We start from the raw sequence: 20,773 nt of genomic DNA, 5'->3' as shown, positions 1-20,773 counted from the left end.
ATGAGGAAAAAGGAACTGTACAGAGGGAAAAGAGTGGTGGGAGTGGTGGGGGGGAATTAAAAACTAACAGAATGAATCAAACACTATTATCCTTTGTAAAAGTATGACTACACAAATGGTGTGCCTTTACTTCATGTAGAGAGAAACAGTATGTATCCCATTTGTGTACAATAAAAATAAACTTAAAAAAAAATCAAATCAATGGAGATGTTTAGAAGAGTGGAAGTTCACCTTCCAGAATTATATAAACCCTTCTAAAGAAATTGGTTATTAACATTTTTAAATATAAATTCTGATATTGACCCCGTTCATTTAACACTCTTAAAGCATGCACAAATACATAGTTTAAAAGCAGAGTTTACAATTATTCCACTTAAAAATAGTTTAAATTTTTGGTAGGACCACTAATAAGGACATACCTCTTAAAAATTTAAGGATACTACTGTAAAGTCACAGGCAAAATGTTGTACAGCAGATCTTTATTACTAATTCATCTTACATAACTAAAACTTCGTACTTGTTGAATAGCAAATCCCTATCTCACTCTCTGCTTTACTGAATTTCACTACTTTAGAATCTCAGTTAAGTGAAGTCATGCATATTTGTCCTTTTATGACAGGCTTATTTCACCTTACCTAATGTTGTCAAGGGTTATTCACATTGTCATGAATAGCAGTGTTCCCAGAACCACCCAAACCTAGTATATGAGAACTATCCTCAAGGTGCCACAAGACAAAGAAGAAGAGGAAATCAGATATAGGATTGAAAAAAAAAAAAAAACAAGCTTCTTCACTGCAAAGGATGCAAGGAAACAATCAACAAGGTGAAAAGACAGCCTACAGAATGTGAGAAAATCTTGTTAGCTATTCATCAGACACAGGCTTACTATCCAGAAGGTATAAAGAATTCAAAAAAGTTAATAATACCCAAAGAACAAGTAATCCAATCAATAAATGGGCATGTGAACTGAACAGATGCTTCTCAAAGAAAATACAAATGGATATATATATATATATATATACACACACAATTTCATATATACATATATATATATGAAAAAATGCTCAACATCTTTAGCCAGTGGAGAATGCAACACCAAAACTACATTGGGATTTTTTTTCTTATCCCAGTCAAAATGGCTATAATCAAGAAAACAAAAAAATAACATGCTGGTGAAAATGCAAGGAAAAAGGAACATTTATATTCTAGTGGTGGAAAAGTAAATTAGTGCAGTTACTATGAAAAACAGTATGAAGGTGTCTCAAAAAAACTAAAAATAAAACTAACATATATGATCCAGCTATACCATTCCTGGGCATATACCCAAAGAATCAAAGTCAGCCTATAAAAGAGATACCTGTACAACCTGTGTTTATTGCAGCATTATTACCAAGAGTCAAGCCATGGTCAGGCTAGAAGCCCATCAACAGATGAATGGATAAAGAAAATGTGATATATACACACAAGAGAGGACTAGTACTATTTATTTGGAGTACTGTGCAGTCAAAAGAATGAAATCATGTCACTTGCAGGAAAAGGATGGAACTAGAGAGCATCATGTTAAGTGAAATATGGCAAACTCATAAAGATAAGTATCACATTTCTCTTACACGTGGAATCTAAAAAACTAACAAACAAAAAACAAACAAAACAAAATCTCATGAATGTAGAGGGGAATTTTAGGGAAAGGGATAAAGGTTAGGGGGAAGAGATAGTAGGGAGTGTTAATACAATCAAAGCATGTAACATGCATAGATGGAACTCTAATAATGAAATCCATTAATTCACACAATCAATATATACTGATAATTAAATTTAAAAAAAACAAACTTCAATTGAACACAGTGGATAGATTCAAAGGTCTGGTCTAATTTCAATTGTTTCCGCATTTTGGTTTTGAGGGTCACCATAGCTGAAAAGAATTCAGGCATCCTGCAAAAGGATAGCAAGCATCCTGGAACCAATTCCTTTGCTTGGCATATTCTTATGGTATAATACCTGTGACTTCATTCACTGAGAACATCTCAAAAGAGGAGAATTGGTTCAGTTAATACAGTGTTGCACAGAGTGAGGACTGCCTGTACTTCACAAAGATAAGGAGATCCAAAGAGATGCGTACAGCTACTACACTCATTTAGTATATTTAATTTTTAGTTCCATCCGATTTGCAAAGGTTATTTCTGAAGTATGTTTTAAAAAGTTCTACCTGCTCTGATGTCAACAGCTGTTCCTACAAAATTGCTACTTCAACACTTTTAACAGTAAAAAAGATCAGTTTCCCAATTTCTTTCAGAAGAAAAAATGAATTTTTATAGATAACACTTTCATCACTTTCAGTACAAAAATTTTTAAATGGTGGAAACATTTCCAAGCATACATCATCAAAATGATTTTTACATAGCACAAGATTTTTTTGAAGTCATTCCTCATTCGTCATTAAAATGAACTTTGAAAATTGGTTTTTTCTAAAAAAGAAAAAATTTAAAAAGCCTCCTATTTCACATTCATAACCACTAAGGCCTGCCAAATTTAAGAAATGCTTAATTCACTGTTATGTTCCACAACTCTTTCAAGAACTTTGCCATAATAAAACCAAGGAACTTCTGCATGAAAAGATTTTCATGGTCCACTTCATTACTTAAAAGTTATAATTCCCAATAGATATAAACTGTAACATGCTGCAAAATTCTGAAGCTAGAAGTACTGCTTTGTCAATACTTCACTCCTCAGTATATGTGAATTACCTCATATAGTAGGTGACTATTTAACATATAGCTAAAATGAGGGTATTCTTATCAATCCAAATACTATATAAATAAAAATTTACTTGTCTTTTAAGAAAGTATAAACTGAAATTCCAATTTTTTTTTACCACACTGGAATGGATACCCCAAAGCATCCATTTTTAGAGACCTATAACCTACGGAATAAAGTTCAGTTTCCTTTCTTGTCTTCTACAATCTGGCCCCAATCTACCTCTTTATTTCGAGTTCTTTCTGAAGCTCAGTTAAAGACAAATAAGTTTACTCACTGTCATCTAAAATTGCCTTGTACTGTTCCACTCTTGAATTCTTCTATATACTATGGTTTCCAACAGAACTTCCAACTTTTATTCTTACCTATTTAAGCCCTGTGTACCCCTTAAAAAGTCTATTAAAATCTTATATCGTTTTTTTAATGTCTTCAGTGAAGTTTTTCACCTCACAACGATCCTGCTCACCTCTAAATTCATAATCTAGTCAATAAGAACATCAATTATATTGATGGAGGACCTGCCATACAGCACAAGCACTGAGGATATAATAATTAATGAACTCACTGCATTTATTATTTATTTGCAGTGCTGGGAAATGAGCCTTGCGACTGCTAGGCCAGCACTCTACCACTGAGCTACATCCCCAGACCTCTCACTGCATATACTTAGGTAAGGTGTTCTCACACATATTAACCAGCTGCATCGGAATTACCAAGGGACTTTTAAAAACAAATTCCTCACTGCTTACCCCAATACTTAAATACTTTATAAAAAATTTATAAGAAAATGGTTCTTAAAATAAAAATGGAAGAATAAAGACTACAAATGTCTTGTTTTGTTTTACAGAGCTCCAAAACTTCTAGCTTTCCATTTATTGCTCTTTCCATCAGAAAGCATAAATAGAGAGATGTAGGAAAAAAATAACTAGATCAGATGACTAAGAACATCTTAACACTGAGATTCTATGACCAGCCAGTCACTGGCCCATTCATTCAGGCATTCAGGAAGCATCTACTATGTGCCACATACTACCTAAACACAGTGAATATTAAAAATGATTTTCCTTCTCTCTCCAAATACAGTCTGATGGGAAAGACTATTCATCAAAGTAATAACCATAAGACATTTTTATACTGACCAAAGTATAAAAAATGTTATAGAAGAGGGCTGCTGCAATGGTAGTGAGCACATGCATGGAAGATTATTGTTCAAAGAAATCTTTCTAGACAGAGCAGCTTAACTGGGTAAGGGTGTGTGCCACAGGAAGTCTGAAAGAGAATGCCCAAAATGCACTCATGTTGGCAAGGGTGAATATAAGCTACTTGTGGGAAAAGTAGTGACTGATGAAATTAAAGATGAAATAGGGATCAGAGGTTCAACGACTGAGGACGATCTCAAGTCTGACAGACAAACTTAATTTGCATTTCAGAAATACTCCTGTCTCATTACTTACCCTGTAAACATACTGGAAGCAGAGACCATAGACTTACATCTTAGCAATACTCATATCTATGTTGACAACTCTCTATTAATCAAAAGTGAAATACTGTTCATCTCACTTTTAATAGCTTATCCCTCAACGAACTCCAAAGACATGGCCCTTCTTCGTATGCCTTAGAAAGAAGGCATAGCCCTAGCCTTTGCAGGTGCTATTCTCTTCACTTACAATGGTCTGTTCACACCAGTTTGGTCTCTAGTCATTTAGGTTTCATGACCAAAATCACAGTTCATAAGCGGTCGGCATGTTAATGAGCGAACGGGTCATTAAGGATAAATAAAACTTATTATTTTCACTTTACCCTTTCCGCACTTAAACTTTTCACAAGGGTTGCTGGTAAGCGAAAAGTGATGGCTTTAAAACCCATGTTTCTTTTCATACGCATAAGTAATTACAAGAGGAAAAGTGAATACAGAAGTTTGCAAAGTTTTAAAGAAGACTGTTTAATCCTTAAACCCTTCAATACACGAGTGTGGCTTATTCAAGTTTCACTTCTCAACAACAGAAACCTGAAAAGAACCAGAGAACAGGAGATGGAAATGGAAGGCGGAGGCGGAAGCCTTTCTACCTCCTGGGAACTTTCTGTTATCACTAGAAGAAATTCTTAGGGGGGAAAAAAAAGTCTTTAAAAAACACTACCCGCTACCCAGTTCCGCAACAGCGCTATCTGAAAGAAGTTTGCCTAGGCGAAAGAGAAGTGGGAAAGAACAAGACTGAAGTGCTCGTCTGCCCACTCCTTTACTTTCGTTGAGGCCGGACCTAAGACTTGCAGAGGCGCCCCTTCCAATCAACTTCCCTCACCTCTCTGTAAGTCCAACTTGGTTTCGCGTACGTAGTTGTCCGGATTCCGGCTCAGCATCTTCACCTTCATCTTGGCGGCTCTTCCTCCCGGACTCCACCAGCCTCAGTCCGGTGAGAACCACCACTTCCTCCCGCACACTCCACTTCCGCCTCTCGCTGACTACTTCCTGTCACGTGATGCCGCCTCGTGGCCGCCAGCGAGGCTCAGCTGGATCCCGCGGCGCTCCGTAGCTGCGCCGGCAAAGGTTGGCAGGGGGCGGTTCTTCAGCTGTCGTTATCGTCCACGTCCTTTGACTCAAGCACGCCACTTCAGCCGTGGAGGTAGGGCGGGCACTAGGTGGAGGCGTGCACCCCGCCTCCTTCACGTTTTCCACCGGCGTGACGTGCGCCCGTGCCCCCTCACGCCCTGTGCACCGGGGTCTCGGGGCTTGGTTCCTGGGTCCCGGCTGTCAGAGTTTTTTCGCCAATCCCGGAAGTGGGCTCGCGCCCTGCGGTTCCTGCTCCCGGCGGCGACCGTCGCCACGGTGGCGGCCACTGCATCTCGTCCCACCTCCGCGGCCCTGGGTGCCGTAGTGTCGGCGGGCCCCGAGCCTATGACCGGCCAGGGCCAGTCGGCGTCCGGGTCGTCGGCGTGGAGCACAGTATTCCGCCACGTCCGGTATGAGAACCTGGTAGCTGGTTGTGAGCGGCGGGGTCTTATCCAACCTTGCGCTACACCCGCTCGACCTAGTGAAGATCCGCTTCGCCGGTAAGAGCCCACCCAGACCCGGGGCGCTTTCCTAGCTGCAAGCACCGACTGGGTGGTAGAAACTCAAAAGGGGACCGTGGCTCTCCCCTGCTTCTTCTGTAAACTTTGAGGAGCGGGCGTTGAAAAAGATGCTGTTTACGCTGTCTGCTCTGGAACTGGATTGTGAAAGGAGGACCTGGCCGCTGTCTTCCCCGCTCTCTAAGACTGAGGGATGGGGATTGTGGGCAAAGTCTGAGGGGAAAAGAAAAAAAAAAAAAAAGTGGATTTGTCACTTTTTTAGGACTTGGCTGTCACACGTGTGAATCAGTAACTCTCTGGAGGTACTTTGAAATCGTAGGGCAGCCACATGTTTGGAAGAGTAACTGAAAGTGCCAAGTGCTTGGGGTAGAGTGCTGTTCTGTGGATATATAGAAGTAGGTTTGAGATAGAATTCTCTACAGTTTCTTTGGTTTTTGGTGTTTACAGTGTGGTACTGTTTCCTTTGAACGAAAAAGTAGCCAGAATCTAGATTTTTTTAAAGTGAATTAAGGATGTCGAATTAGCACTTTACAAGTTAAACTCAACACTAAATTCTGGAAGAGATAGTTTTAGAGATAAACTGGAAACTTAACTCGGAAACCTTTTTTTCTGGTTCTTAATACAAGTTAAGTTCTGCCCTGAGAATTCAATTTGCAGTTCGGGTTTATCTTAGAGTAATACTAGGTATTTTATTCTCTTCACTTTTTTTTTTTTTTTTTTTACCTGGAATTGAATTATGTATCTCTTAATATTTGTAGACTTAGAGCTCTCTGGGTTACAGAAGTGCTTTAAAAAGTTCTCGACCTCAGGGAACTTACTATCTAATTGTAAGATTTGAGACTTAGTCAACTAAAAAAATTCCCGAAAACATAAAATCAAGGGCAAAGTAGAGTAAATTCAAATACAAAATAGGAATACGTGTAGACTATCATAAATTGCTGATGGCCACATGCATCTGTAAAGGTTCCTTGCAAGATTGGATTTTGAGGTTGCCCATAGAATTAATACTTTGACAGAAAGATGGCAAGAAACAGTTCGATGAAGGAAAATCAGTGAAAGTTATGGAGTGTTCCCTTTAGAAAAGATACTACAAACACATAATTTCATGGAGTTTATGATGCATATATAAATAATTGTGATTATTATTGACAAGTAATCTTCTTTGAGCATTTGCCAGGAGCATTTACTAGAAGAAAGGCAATGAACAAAGAGCTTTAGATAATGGTTTTTTGTTTTGTTTTGTTTGTTTTTTGGTACCAGGGATTGAACTCAGGGGCACTCAACCACTGAGCACATCCACAGCCCTGTTTTGTGTTTTATTTAGAGACAGGATGTCACGGAGTTGCTTAGCACCTCCTGCATCAGCCTCCTGAGTGGAGTTGATGCATTTCATTTGATCAAGGAGGAAATTAAAGTTCAGTAAGCTCTAAAGATAGAATTTGTACCCAAATCTGCCCAACATCAACTCTGTTCTTAACTGCAAAAGCAGTTGGATTGCTTTCTCATAATATCGGTATTATCAGTAATATCAGCTTTGTCATAAGTATCAGTTTACCTTGGCCTCATCCTTTCCAAACTTCACAGAACTCAGAGGTATTTAATAGCTGAATCTCACAAGAAAGATCTCTGGGGTAAAATCAGTTCCAGAAACATCAAGTTGTGTTTTTTGTTCTGTTTTGTTTTTGCATCTGTACTGGGGATTGTATTTAGGGCCTGAGCCACATCCCCAGCCCTATTTTGTGTTTTATTTAGAGACAGGGTCTCATTGAGTTGCTTAGTGTGTCACCATTGCCGAAGCTGGCTTTGAACTTGAGATCCTCCTGCCTCAGCCTCCCAAGCTGCTGGGATGCATGCAGCACTGTGCCTGACCGAGCTTTATATACATTCTTGTTCACCATCCTGTGAGATTATTATCCTGTTTATACAAGTGACCATAACTGGAATGACTTAACTTGTCCCAAGTCACAGAATGTAAAGGTAGATCTGGAATTTGAATCTCTGTAGTCTAACTCTGGATTTCTTCTGGCGCTTAACTACTTACCATCCTGCCTTTATGAATCCCTGGTATATAGTGAATTGAACATGAATAAAAGAATTTGGGCTTGGCTGCAGGGGTAGACCTGTGTAACTTGGTGACCTTTGTCAGCAACTTTGTTTAGGAGCAGAAAAGGTGGCAGTTGCAATGTTCATTGAGAAATAGTGTAGTTGGTTAATTTAAGACAATGCAGTGAAGCAGACTATACCTGAGGGAAGAAAATTCTTGGTATCTTGAGAAGATGATAATCTTGATGAAGTGGGAGAGTAGTGGGAAACTAGTAGGGTTTAAGTTACAGATAGGGGATTGAGAGTAATAATAAAGCCCACAGTGTGGCTCTGATATTATAATAGAGAAGAGGAAAATTTTAGATGAGTAATGGAGATAAAGCATCTGGTCATCAGCATCAACGCTTTAACCTGTGTTTTTTATGCTTTCATATAATTAAAACCATTAAATAAAATTAATATCTGATGATGGGGGTTTAGTCCTGAATGTATGTGCTACTAAACCAAACCTAGAATTTTTCAATGAGTTCTAAATATGAATCAAAATTTCAGGGTATCCGAAGTTGGAAAGATTGGAAATCATCTCATGTGAGAAAACTGAAGGAACTAGTTTAGCTTGGAGGGGATGGAAATCCTTGAGATAGTTAAGAGAACTTCCATGTGGGAAGGAGAGCTGCCTCATTGTGGGTTGATCCTAAGTTCAGACATAAGTTGAGTTGAAATTATGGGGAAGCAAATTTTGGCATGGCAACATTGTGGTGCTATGAAATGAAACTGGTGATGACTAAAAGTGGTTCAGACAGAGGTTAGAAGATATTCTTGTGTTGGGTGGAAGACTTGGATTAGGTAATTGTTGAGGTCTGTTCTGACTTTATGATATAATTTTAGATTTTCAAAAATGATAGGGAAAAAATGATAGGAATCCCAGCAAATAAGAATGTGTAAAATAGGAATTTCCTAAAATAACCCCATCTGTAAAGATTTGTGAGTTTTTGTGAGGAAAGTAGAAAGGAGAATATAACTAAATCTGTAATATTAATAAAGGAACAATAATGTACAAAAACAAGACTAGCACATGGTAAAGTTATATTTATGTGATATTGCAAGACTCAGTGGCATAAACGAACAAATATTTTTAGTGCTTGCAGTTTTCTAGACATGTTTCCATGTGCTTTAAGTGTTTGGTGTGTAATCCCAGCGGCTCAGGCAGGAGGGTACTGAATTCAAAACCAGCCTCAGCAATTTAGCAAGGCCCCAAGCGACTCAGTGAGACCTTGTCTCTAAATAAAATACAAGAAAAGGCTGGAGATGTGGCTCAGTGGTTAAGCACCGCTGGTTTGAATCTCCCACACACACACAAAAAAAGTTTGGGGGTCTTTTTGCAGTGCTGGGGCTTGAACCCAGGGTCTTGCACATACTAGACAAGCACTGTACAACTGAGCTACATCCCTGGCTCCACTGTACATATATAAATCCATTTAATACTGATTCATTTAATTGGTGTTAACATATTTAGAATTCATTTTGGTTTTTTTTCCCCTCCATGTTGTGAGTGAGAAAACTCAGGTATAAGAGTAATCACATGACTTACTCAGGGGTCACACAATAATTGTTAACAATTGGGATTCAATCCCAGGAAGTCTGTTTCAGTAACATATGCTGTTGGTCTGAAGCTGTGAGTGGATAGTTTGGTATAGTGGAAGGGAAAATTTAAATGCTAGAAATGAAAGTTTAAAAAAAAATTTTTTTTTCCAGAAAGTTAAGCTGCAGATTGACATGTCTTTTATGCCATGTAAAAAATTATCTCCAGGACTGGATGTTAGGAAAGAGATCAAAACTAGAGATCAAGAAACTGGAGCACAGGGATGGCAGTGAATCTACTTTGCAGTTGAAAGTGGAAAGATTGCCTGTAAAAGTTAACATTCAAGGATGGGCAGAGGAAAAGGGGGCCAGGGAAATTTAGTGGCAAAGAAGAGGAAAATCAGGAGGATGTGGGATGAGGCAAGCCAAAAGGAGGTGTTTTAGAAGGTAAACAATGTCAGCTGCCACTAAGGGTGTAACCAAAAGCTTGGTCCTTGTCCCCAATGCCCATTCAATAATGAAGACACGGTTTTGAGAAAAAGGAAAAAGAAGTTTTATTGCTTTGCTAACAAAGGAGGAGCAAAGGGACTTCTGTCCCAGAGACTGTGATTTGCCTATCAGGAGGGACAAGGGGATTTTTAAAGGAGCTCTTCAAAGGCTGTATTCCAGGTGTGCCCTGACAAGGGGTTCCAGGGTGCCTTGATGGTGTGTTAACATTCACTTGTTAATTTGAAAGATATTTACTTCCTAGATCCTCTGGCAGATAACTCGAAGTAATCTTGTTCCCCACCCCAGGTTAGGGAGATGGAGAGGGAGAAGAGGAAAAGGAAAACATGTCCCTTTTAAAAATAAGCCTCAGAGCTATATTCAAAAGGTGAAGTGAACCACCATTACAAGGGGTTCTTAAGGAAGAGAGGACTCCCAAAGTGCACTTGGAGGTCCTTAACTGGAGCACTTGAAGTAATAGGTGAAACTCAGACAGATTGCAATGGAGGTGAGAAAGCTGGATTGTTGTTTCCTCATTTGCAGAAGCTTAACTGATAGGGAGGCACCGGGATCAAAGAGGAAGTACTTCAAGAGAGACTTAAGCCTGTTTAAATTCTGATATTAAGAACTGAAAGGAAGGGAGAGATTGAAGATGGAGACAGGGAAATAATGAGTGAGGTTTCTTTTAATCATTTTTTTAGTGGTGGAATTAGTTGTTACTTACTTGTACATGCACACAATTTAACAGTATAATTTGGTTAATTTTGTTCCCCAGTGGGGTCTAAGGGAACATGATCTAGAGCAATTTCTCAAAACTTTTTTTTTTCCCATTTCAGACCTAGGGCCTTGTGGCTGCTAGGCAGTCTCTTTCCTGAGCTCTGTCTCCAGCCACAACCCATAGTAGTAAATAATTTTACTTTTGCTATCTAGTGTATATACACACATACTGAAACACAAGTCAGTGATTCTTATTTGCCATGCTTGTTATACACAGTAGAGTCAAGTGTACATTGAACGGGGCATGCTTATTTGTGGCTGGTGGACTATAAATTCTCTCTGGAGGGCAATTTCAATATGTATTTATAACTTAAATTAGTACACTTTGACCCATATCATTTCCCTCTCCCCTTTTTTTGTGTATTGGATTGAGCCCAGGGGTGCTCTGCCATTGAGTTACAACCTTAGCCCTTTCTATTTTTTCTTTTTTTTGGAGACAGTCTTAATAAGTTGCTGAGGCTGACCTTGCACTTGGGATCCCCCTGACTCAGCTGGGATTACAGGCTCCCTGGGATTATACCCATGCCTGGCCATGTCAATTCCCCTTCTAATAGTTAATTTAAGGAAATAAGAATTCATACAAACTGTTATACAAATATTCTTTAGAGAATTTTTTGTAATAGAAAAAAAGAGAGTATGTCAATTGGGGAATGCTAGTATAAATGATAGAATGTCTAGGAGATGGAAAACTATCACTTTTTTAAAAGTCTTAGTTGGGAATCTACTTAATAGCAAGGGGGAATGTTTCTATAATTTCTTGAGTGGGGGAAAAGCAGTATAAAAAACTTCAGCTTGTGTACTGTAATCCCAGTGACTCAGGAGAATGAGAAAGGATGTTAACAGGTTTTGAAACCTATTTACTAAGAGATTTTGGATTATTTAATAGCTAATCTGATACTTCCTAAAATATTACTTGGGTGCTTAATATATGCTCAATAAATGCTTGGATAAATTTATTAACATTAATTTTGAAGTATAGAACAATCCTAGGAAATATCTTTCTGCTTAATAAAGTTTTTCTTCTGAATTTTTCTTCTTATATATCTAATTTATGAACCTGTTTATATGTGATTCTGAACTATAATTTTTTTCTCATTTTGTGTATCCTTTAATGCAGTGGAGTGATGGATTGGAACTGAGACCAAAATATAAAGGAATTTTACATTGCTTGACTACCATTTGGAAACTTGATGGCTGCGGGGGACTTTATCAAGGAGTAACTCCAAATGTTTGGGGTGCAGGTTTATCCTGGGGACTCTACTTTTTCTGTGTGAGTAGATCTGGGAGATTTCACAGTATAAATAAAAAGGAATTTTTGTTTTGGTGGTATTTTACATATTGTTTGATGAAGAAGATGAATCATTGAATCAGTTATTTTAATTGGAAGGATTAGAGAGCAAATAGCTTATTAGTTTCCTTCACTTTCAGCTATTATCATCAGAAGCATTTGGTCTAGAAGAAAGTTTATAAAGGAAAGGATGAAGAAATGAGATGGAAAACCCTATAGAAGCCATTTTATGTATTCAGGAAGGCAAGGTGTTTAACTGATTATTTTTATAAGCAGAACACTCACAGATTAGAAGAGAACTTTTTATCTTATTTAAAATCATTTGAAAAAAACAAATTTGGACAATTCAAAATGAAGTTTTAGGACATCCTCAGGATTTCTGAGGTGTTTGGGCCATATCAGGACTCTTGAGCATTTCTACCAGACAAAATAGAGTAGAAAAAGTTGAATAAACCAATTTGTTATTTATTAGTAGTTTTGTAAAGTATTGCAGAGATGGGAAGAACCTGAACTCTTGTCTAAAATGAATTGTGAATTTCAGTTCTTTGGTTTCTATTTTTTATAAAGGAGATAACTTGTTGTTTTCTCCACTAATAAGAGATTAATTACAAAATGCCCCCAAAATAGAAAATTTTATAAATACTAAAGTATCCTGAGATTGTTGCTTATTTATGCTCAGACAGATTCCTGAAATATTTGAGATGGCTTACAGAGATGTATTTGATTTGCCGTGTGTGGTGTCTCATATCTGTAATCCCATGACTCAGGAGGCTGAAGCAAGAAGATGGCAAGTTTGAGGCCAGTCTCAGCAATTTAGCAAGATCCTGTCTCAAAATAAAAAAGTATGGGGTAAAGTACCTCTGGGTTTATTCTCAGTACCAAAGGAAAAAAAAAAAAAAAGAAACCCAGAAATGCATTTGATTCATAATGAACTTGGAAAGGAAAGAAAAGACAGATTTAGAGTCCTTATAAAAACACATCTTAGGAGAGCCTGATTGAGGAAAGAAAGCAAAAGCTGAAAGGCTTTGAAGCATATTGCTTCATACCTCTTATTTGACCTGCTCCATCTTCCCAGCTCGTTCATTTTCATTCTCTTACTCCTTCACCAGTCAGATAGCATCACTATTAGAAATAACTTCTATCGCATGCCTTCTGAAGAAGCCACAGAAAGACCTATGTATGGCAGCCACACTCAGCTTGTTGAGTACATAAGAACAGAGCAACTTGGTGCTGCTGTGGAGAAGCAACGTGCTGCTGTGATCTTGCCTCTGATATTTGAGACTGAATCCACGAATGTTCAGCTTTTCTTTAACAGAGGACATTTTAGGAAAACATCAATACCTGGTGCCTTTGCCTTTTCTCCTTTGTGTTACATATTTTACTTGATCTTTCATAACTTAATGGCAGTATCCAAACCAATCTTAAGATACATTTTTAAAGTAAAAAACTAAAATTTAGCCTTCATTTTGTTAAATGTTTTTCTTAATTTCACTCCTAAGACATATTTAGGTAAACCATATAGATATATTCATACACATATATGTTTGTGTTTGTTTTTGTTTTATAGTACTGGGGATTAAGCCAGGAGTGCTCTACCACTGAGCTATATTCCTAGCCCTTTTTAGTTTTTATTTGAGACAGGATCTCTAAGTTGCCCAGGCTGGCTCTGAACTTGTGATCCTCTTGCCTAAGCCTCCCAAGTATCTGGGATTACAGGGTGCTGTGCCGCCTTGCCCCCAAGAAATACTTTATGAATTTGATTTGGTATACATTGTCCTAGAGAGTTCTAAGAACAAGCCTTACAAATGATGTTTATGTGATGAGAATTGCTTATGAGAAAAAATTTGTTGCATGTTAGAATTATACTGGGGAAAGTTTGAAAATACTGATTCAACTAAGTCTTTTAAGAGGAAAGTAAAATTTGCGTTAGAGAAAATAGGCCTGATTTAACTCCCCTGCAATGAAATGTTTAGTGACTATTTTCTGCCAGATAAAACTGAAATCTCTGTTACTCGATGTGGCTCAGTTTTCCCTGTCTTCACCATCCACCGTTATCACTATCACTTTCCCCATGTTCATATCTTTCCTTACTGGAACTGTGCCTATCTCCATGCACAGCTCAGTGCCCCCTCCAACGTAAAGCCTTCTGTGACCTCATAGTTTCTGGATCTCTTATGATACTATCTGTGTCCTTTCAATATGATTATCATTTTATTATGTCTTTTACTACGTTTATTTGTTTGCCACTTGTGATCCTTGTTAATCTTAAGAAAGATCTGTATTTGATGTTTCTCTGTCAGAAAACCAAGGGATAGTTCCAGAACATAGGAACTCAGCACACATATTTGTTAAGTGCCCCTTTGGGTCTCGCCTTTGCCTGTTCTTCTCAATCTCTGCATCACAGCTACATCTTCCCATTCTCCCAGTTTTCCTGTCCTTTTTAATTAACTGCTGAATGTGTGATTAAAATATTTTACATATGTATTGCCAGACATATATATTTGTTAGGGAGAGGTAGTGTAATCCTATAGTAAACCATTTCTGTCATGTCCATTCTTTAAAATAAAGTCTCATATGTGTTTGTGTTTTTCATTGACTTTACTTTGGGGATAGTGCTATTAAGTTGCATATTTTTTGAAACAGACTTTACTGTTTAGGACATCTATTTTAATTAACCTGCTCACGTTTAATTCTTTTAGTTACAATGCCATCAAATCAGATAAAACAGAAGGAGAGCCGAAAGGTTAGAGGCAACAGAATACCTCGTCTCCGCTGCTGAAGCTGGTAAGGCAATGTGTGAAATATAAAACATCACCTTCCAAACTTGTTTTTTCATTTTTATTTTTTGTCTTTTTTCCTTTGAATGCCAGAATTTAAATAAAGTTACCTAAGTATATTAATTAGTTATCACATAAAATTTCTTAGCACTTGCCCTTATTGATTTCTCTGGATGGATTTCACAAATTGTACTTATCACAAAGGGTGGAAAATTTAGAAAAGTTATGAATTCCTAATAAATTAGGATGATTGGTAGATGTTTCCTTAAAATATTATTTCAGTTTTCAAAGTATTTAATTTAGTAGCCTTATTTCATTACCTTATGTTCGTATACTATCTGGAGAAAAAAAATGAAGTGAGACCCATAAATCTTTATAAATCCTACTTCTTCAATACCTTGGTACCTTGGTTTCTCAGTGTTTACTGATTGTTTTTTTAAAGCAATAACTATTTCACTCATTTTGAATACCTAGCTACTAGCAGAGTCATGATAAGACTCAACAAATATTTGTTGATAAAGGACTCCTTAGAAAATTTAGCAAATGAAAAACTTGACCAGTTTTTTTCTTTTACAGAGTTGTCACTTTCTGTAAAGAATGTAAAATGTGACATTGTATCACACAGTTAATTTTTGAGGGGATGTAGCTACTTCGAATAGATTTGGGGAAGATTGTGAGGAAGGAGGTGAACGTATGTGTACATGTGCACAGAATATTGAGATGCTGGGGTTCCTGGTTCTCGTCTAACCTTCAGCCCCTCTGGTTTATACTGTCTTATGCTCCTAAGATCTGTATCTCCTTTCCATTTATTTTCTATAACAGCCACATTGGTTAGGAGTCAGGGGACCTTTGCTATCCCCAGACCTCAAGGGAAGTATTTTACATCTCATTTCCCTTTTAACTTACCTCTCACCACCACATGAGGAATTTTTATAACCCTCAAAAATTATGTCTATGCTCTGACCCTAAAAAGACCACATCTCTATTGTTCCTGATACAGCCTCTAGGTAACCTCCTCCTTTACGTAATGGACTGTTCTTAGTTTGGATTAAGTAGAGAAGCACCTATATGCTGAGTAATCTTCTTATAAATCTGATTTTAGGAGCCATGACCCTCTGCATTACAAACCCATTATGGGTAACAAAAACTCGCCTCATGTTACAGTATGAAGGTGTTGTTAACTCCTCACAGAGACAATACAAAGGAATGTTGATGCACTTGTGAAAATATATAAGTATGAAGGTGTGCGTGGATTGTATAAGGTAATGAGTTATCAATATATTTTCAATAACTGAGCATTGCAGTTTCTCTTAGCTTTGTTGTTTCTCTTCTGAATGACCTGGATTCAGTCCTAAAGAAAGCCACCCTTAGGCAAGAAACAATTGAATGAAAACTGAAATCTAGCTTATAATATAAGATTGTATTTTAAGCTGTTTATTCTCGTGTTGTCATGACACTGGTGGGTGTGAGAACTGTCTAAAAACTCTGTCAGGTGTCTTTCAGTAAGTCAAATAGCCAAGTTGGGATACAGTCTGGAGAAGAGATAAGTGAGTCTGATAGGCTCTTATTTTATTGGAAAATTTACAAAGTTCAAACCTTTCATGAATTTTTAAAATAACAAAAACCCTATTCCCTTGCCTATTGTGATATTTTTTCAAATATCTTATAAGTCACATTACATGTTTTTTTTTTTATTTTATAACTCCTTTTCTCCATTTTCTGCTTTTCCTGCTGTCCATTCCCACCTGTCCTTATTCCCATAAAATTTCCCCCCCACACTATTGGGAATGAATCCGGGGCTTCATACATGCTAGGCAGGGCTCTACCACTAAACTGCATACCTCTATATACCCAGCCCTTTTATAAAAATTGTATTTTTAGACAGGGTCTCACTATATACCAGGCTACCCTTTAACTTATGATCTTCCTGCCTCAAAACTCCTCAGTAGCTCAGGTTACAGGCATGTGCCACCACACCTAGTCCCTACATTTTTTTTTAGGCCATCCATGGTTAAAATTAAAATTAGATAACTTTTCAATTATTTAGCTTTTTTTAAGGAATTGTGTAATAGTTTTTAAAATCAATAACATGAGTTTGTTATAAATTACTGGCCTATGGGCAAAAAGTTTTGGACATAATCATTCAATTCTGTGTTTTCTCCATTACTTTTGCCTTATTCTTTTAGAATACCTATGCTTACTCCATTGAATTATTATTACCTTTCCTTTTTTACTTTTCCAGAATCTAACCTCCTGCTCATGTCCTGGTTCTGATGATGGGGTCTTCTTTATGTTTGTATGTGTATTGTTTAAAGAATAAATAACATGAAAATTCAAATTGGGGGCAGATGGAGAGGAGCAGATAGTATTAGGGATTGAACCCAGGGACTTTACCCTTGAGCTACATCTCCAGCTGCTTCTACCCCCCTCACCCCTTTTTTTGAAATAGGGTCTTGCTAAGTTACTTAGGGCCACACTGAGTTGCTGGGACTACCCTGAAACTTGTAATCCTCTTATCCCAGCCTCCCAATTTACTGGAATTACAGGCATGTGCCACCATGCTTGGCAAAAATCCCAAATCTTTATTAAAAAATAAAGTAAAAGAGAGTACTATTTTAACCTCATATAAAAATGTGATATATACAAAACTTAAATAAATTTGCTTAGAGTACTACACTTAAGAGAGAAAATATTTGACTTAAGTATATCTTTCTTTGAAAGTTGTTTAGTTTTTGCTCTTTTTAAAAATTCTTCCCTTTTAGGGATTTATTCCTGGACTGTTTGGAACATCACATGGTGCCCTTCAGTTTATGGCATATGAATTGCTTAAGTTGAAGTACAACCAGCATATCAATAGATTACCAGAAGCCCAGTTGGTAAGATCATTCTTGTAAAAATCATATTTACTTGTAGAAGCATTTAAGAGTTGGAAATTTTGTCATGTATACTTCGGTAGTATTGCTGTGATAATGAATACTGACTCTGCTAATTTAATTTATATTTAAATATTTGATAAGCTAATGATGTGCGAATGTTTAAAGCAAAACCACATAATTTACACAGAGCTTGCATTGAAGAGAGGAAACCGTATTTTTCACATAAAGGTTCATTTAAATTTTTTTGTTCTTTATAGTTTTTACTTCTATATTTTTAAAGAAGTCCTGTCTACAAATGTTTCACATTGTCATTTTAGAGCACAGTAGAATATATCTGTGGCTGCACTATCCAAAATATTTGCTGTAGCAGCAACATACCCATATCAAGTTGTGAGAGCCCGTCTTCAAGATCAGCATATGTGTTACAATGGTGTAACGGATGTAATTGCAAAGACATGGAGGTGAGAGTATGCTGAATATCAGAATTGCTGTGATGCCTTAATTTATCCTGTATGTGTTGTATAACAAAGGCCAATTTGCTATGGTAAAAGCATGACTAGTGGTCCCTGCTTTCCCATTTACTACTGCTGTTATGTAGGCATGGACTTAAATCTCTCTGAGACTTGATTTCTTCATTTGTAAACTTAGACTAAATAGGCTGACAAGGTTGCTGTAAAAATAAAATGAGATCTGGGGGTGGCACAGCTTCTTGGGAGGCTGAGACCAGGAGGATTATGAGTTAAGAGGCTAGCCTGGCCAACATAGCAAGATCCCATCTCAAGAAAAAAAATTAGCTACTTGAAAAAAATAATAAAAATTGAGTGTTTTAAACATTTGGCATTGAAAGTAAGAAATAGTAAACCTAGTTTAATACATTTTAGAAGGCCCCATACCTGCTACTGGTCCTATAACTTTTTCAGTACTTGTCTCCCAGTATGGAAGAGATGCTTGCTTTTCACTATGAGAATAAATGATTATCTGCCTTTAATTCTAAAAGGCCAAAGCAGAATATTTAGAATGTTTAAATTTAGTTAAATTCAAGAAATACTGAATAAGAACCTAAGTGTCAAGTTCCTAGGCCTTATTCCATATTAGAGGCATCAAGGAAATAAAATTTTATTTTTATATGTATTATATATGTGTGGGCATTTATATAAGCTATAGGATTTTTAATGCTTAGATCAGTTAAAACTGCTGCATATCCACACAGTTGAAAACATTTCAAAGATTGTTAATTTAAAGCTACTTTCCAGCTCAGTTTTAAGGTGTCCACACCCTCTCTCTTAGTCAGTTTATGAAAAGAATGTAGGCCCCTATGAATGGCTTTAAACTATATTATTTCAGGACATTCTAAACATGGACTTAAGTCAAAGATAGACTCATCTATTTACTCCACACCCTTCTCAGTTAAAATTTGTGTTTTCTGGCTTGCTATTTAGGAAATTAAGCATGTATCTATTTTTCCCTCTTAAGGAAAGAAGGCATCGGTGGATTTTACAAAGGAATTGCCCCCAATTTGATTAGAGTGACTCCGGCCTGCTGTATTACCTTTGTGGTATATGAAAATGTCTCACATTTTTTACTTGGCCTTAGAGACAAGAAAGTAAGCTAAAAAAAAAAAAAAAAAAAAAGTAATTCCTGTATATTTGTCCCAGACAGCATCAATCTCCTTTGTGTTTGAGACATGAAACTCAGAAGAATGCTGCACAGCAAAATGGCTTATAAACAAAATTTGTCATTAATCTTTAGAAGTCAAAGAGCTGCTAAGTCTTCACAATGTGTCCTGCTTCTTGTCTTCTCCATATATATGGGACTTGGCTACCTCTGCCTGTCATGACTGCCTTCCACATGTTAAAACTGACACCAAGTGTAAAGTTTCAGACATCTCTCTGTTTCATTGTTTAAGTAGAAACTAATTTGCAACACTTGCTAAATGGATTAGAGGAATGTGCCCCTTTTTCAGAATTTGTTTGCCTGGATTGACTTTAAAATTGACCTTGTGCAATAGCACGAAAACAGCTTCTTAAAAGAATGTTTGTTTCAAGGGTAATTAAACTTTAAGAATTTACTGAATAATGTGTTAAGAATTTACTGATAAGGTTTTTGCCAAATCCAGATCATTTTGAATGGGGATATTCTAATGAGAAAAGTCCACTGTAAGCGTGCTTTAGTTTTTTCATTTGGAACACACTAACTGTAGAAATTTGAGGAATTATGTAATTCTCTGAGAAATATCTAACATTTTTTGTCATTCCATTGCTCATTTTTTCCCCCAGTGGCTCCTCCATAATTTAAAATAATCCTGGACTCAGTTCTTGGTTTGGGGCATAAATACCTAGTGTAGATTAAAGTCATAAAATCTCAATTTCTAGGCTCTGGCAGCCATTATTTAGCACGTATGGCTGTGAATCACTTATGAGAAATGCTCAGTAGATTGTCTTTCACAGATGCTGTGTGTTGTTAACAAACTGAAAAGAGGGAAATTTTAACTTTCTCCTTTAATGTCCAGATGTATGGATCCAGTTCCCAATAAATGATTAATCTACATTGGTCGCTCAAATTCACATTGAAGTACAAATTATATTAATGGCTATTATTGATTTTACTTGTTAAAGTAATTGTAACTATCTGTAAGTATAAAGGCCTACCACAAAAGGCCGACAGAATAATACTGATATTGTATTTATCATAAACATCAATGCGTGCTGTTGCACTACCATCCACTTGTTGTAAATAAAATATTATGGTTTTCAGAGCCATATTTCTTTGAAAATAGGTCTATTTTTTTATATTTTGAAAATGGCATTGTTTTTAAAATAAAGATGAAATGATAAGTATCTAATTGTATTTAATACATATAACATGCATAGGAATGTTTTGTAAATTAAGTATAGTGTTTTTTCATACTTCTGGATTATATTGTAATTTATATGAAATCCTGATATTAATACCTATATGGAAAGATAAACTATAGTTTATATTTGGAGTTTTAGAGGTAGCACCATCATTTGAATCTTGCTGTATACCCACAAATTAATAAAACATAATTTGTGTCCTCCAAGAGCATATAAGCTAACATAATAAAATTTGTATTAAATAAGAACATTAAATTAAGAACATGCAAG

General features: G+C 36.7%; 1 protein-coding gene and 1 pseudogene across 2 annotated transcripts in view; one reads left to right on the top strand and one right to left on the bottom strand.

Moving 5' to 3' along the window:
* Positions 1-5,229, bottom strand: part of DCAF13 (DDB1 and CUL4 associated factor 13) — a 41,838-nt gene extending 36,609 nt beyond the window's left edge. The window contains exon 1 of the mRNA XM_079107722.1: positions 5,055-5,229. Within this exon, the coding sequence (XP_078963848.1) occupies positions 5,055-5,124 (70 nt within the window). The 5' untranslated portion in view covers positions 5,125-5,229. The remainder of the gene's footprint in view (positions 1-5,054) is intronic.
* A 333-nt stretch (positions 5,230-5,562) lies between these two features.
* On the top strand, positions 5,563-20,407 carry LOC306643522 (solute carrier family 25 member 32-like; annotated as a pseudogene). The gene is made up of 7 exons (XR_013766976.1): positions 5,563-5,802; positions 11,825-11,977; positions 14,695-14,779; positions 15,875-16,034; positions 17,535-17,648; positions 17,966-18,109; positions 19,122-20,407. The product of XR_013766976.1 is annotated as a solute carrier family 25 member 32-like (transcript).
* Positions 20,408-20,773: the final 366 nt, after the last annotated feature.

Source organism: Sciurus vulgaris (genome assembly GCF_902686455.1).
Source record: "Sciurus vulgaris genome assembly, chromosome: 1".
In the NCBI taxonomy this organism is placed as follows: domain Eukaryota; kingdom Metazoa; phylum Chordata; class Mammalia; order Rodentia; family Sciuridae; genus Sciurus; species Sciurus vulgaris.
Note: the sequence above shows the minus strand (reverse complement) of the source record. Positions and strands in the feature narration are given on the sequence as shown.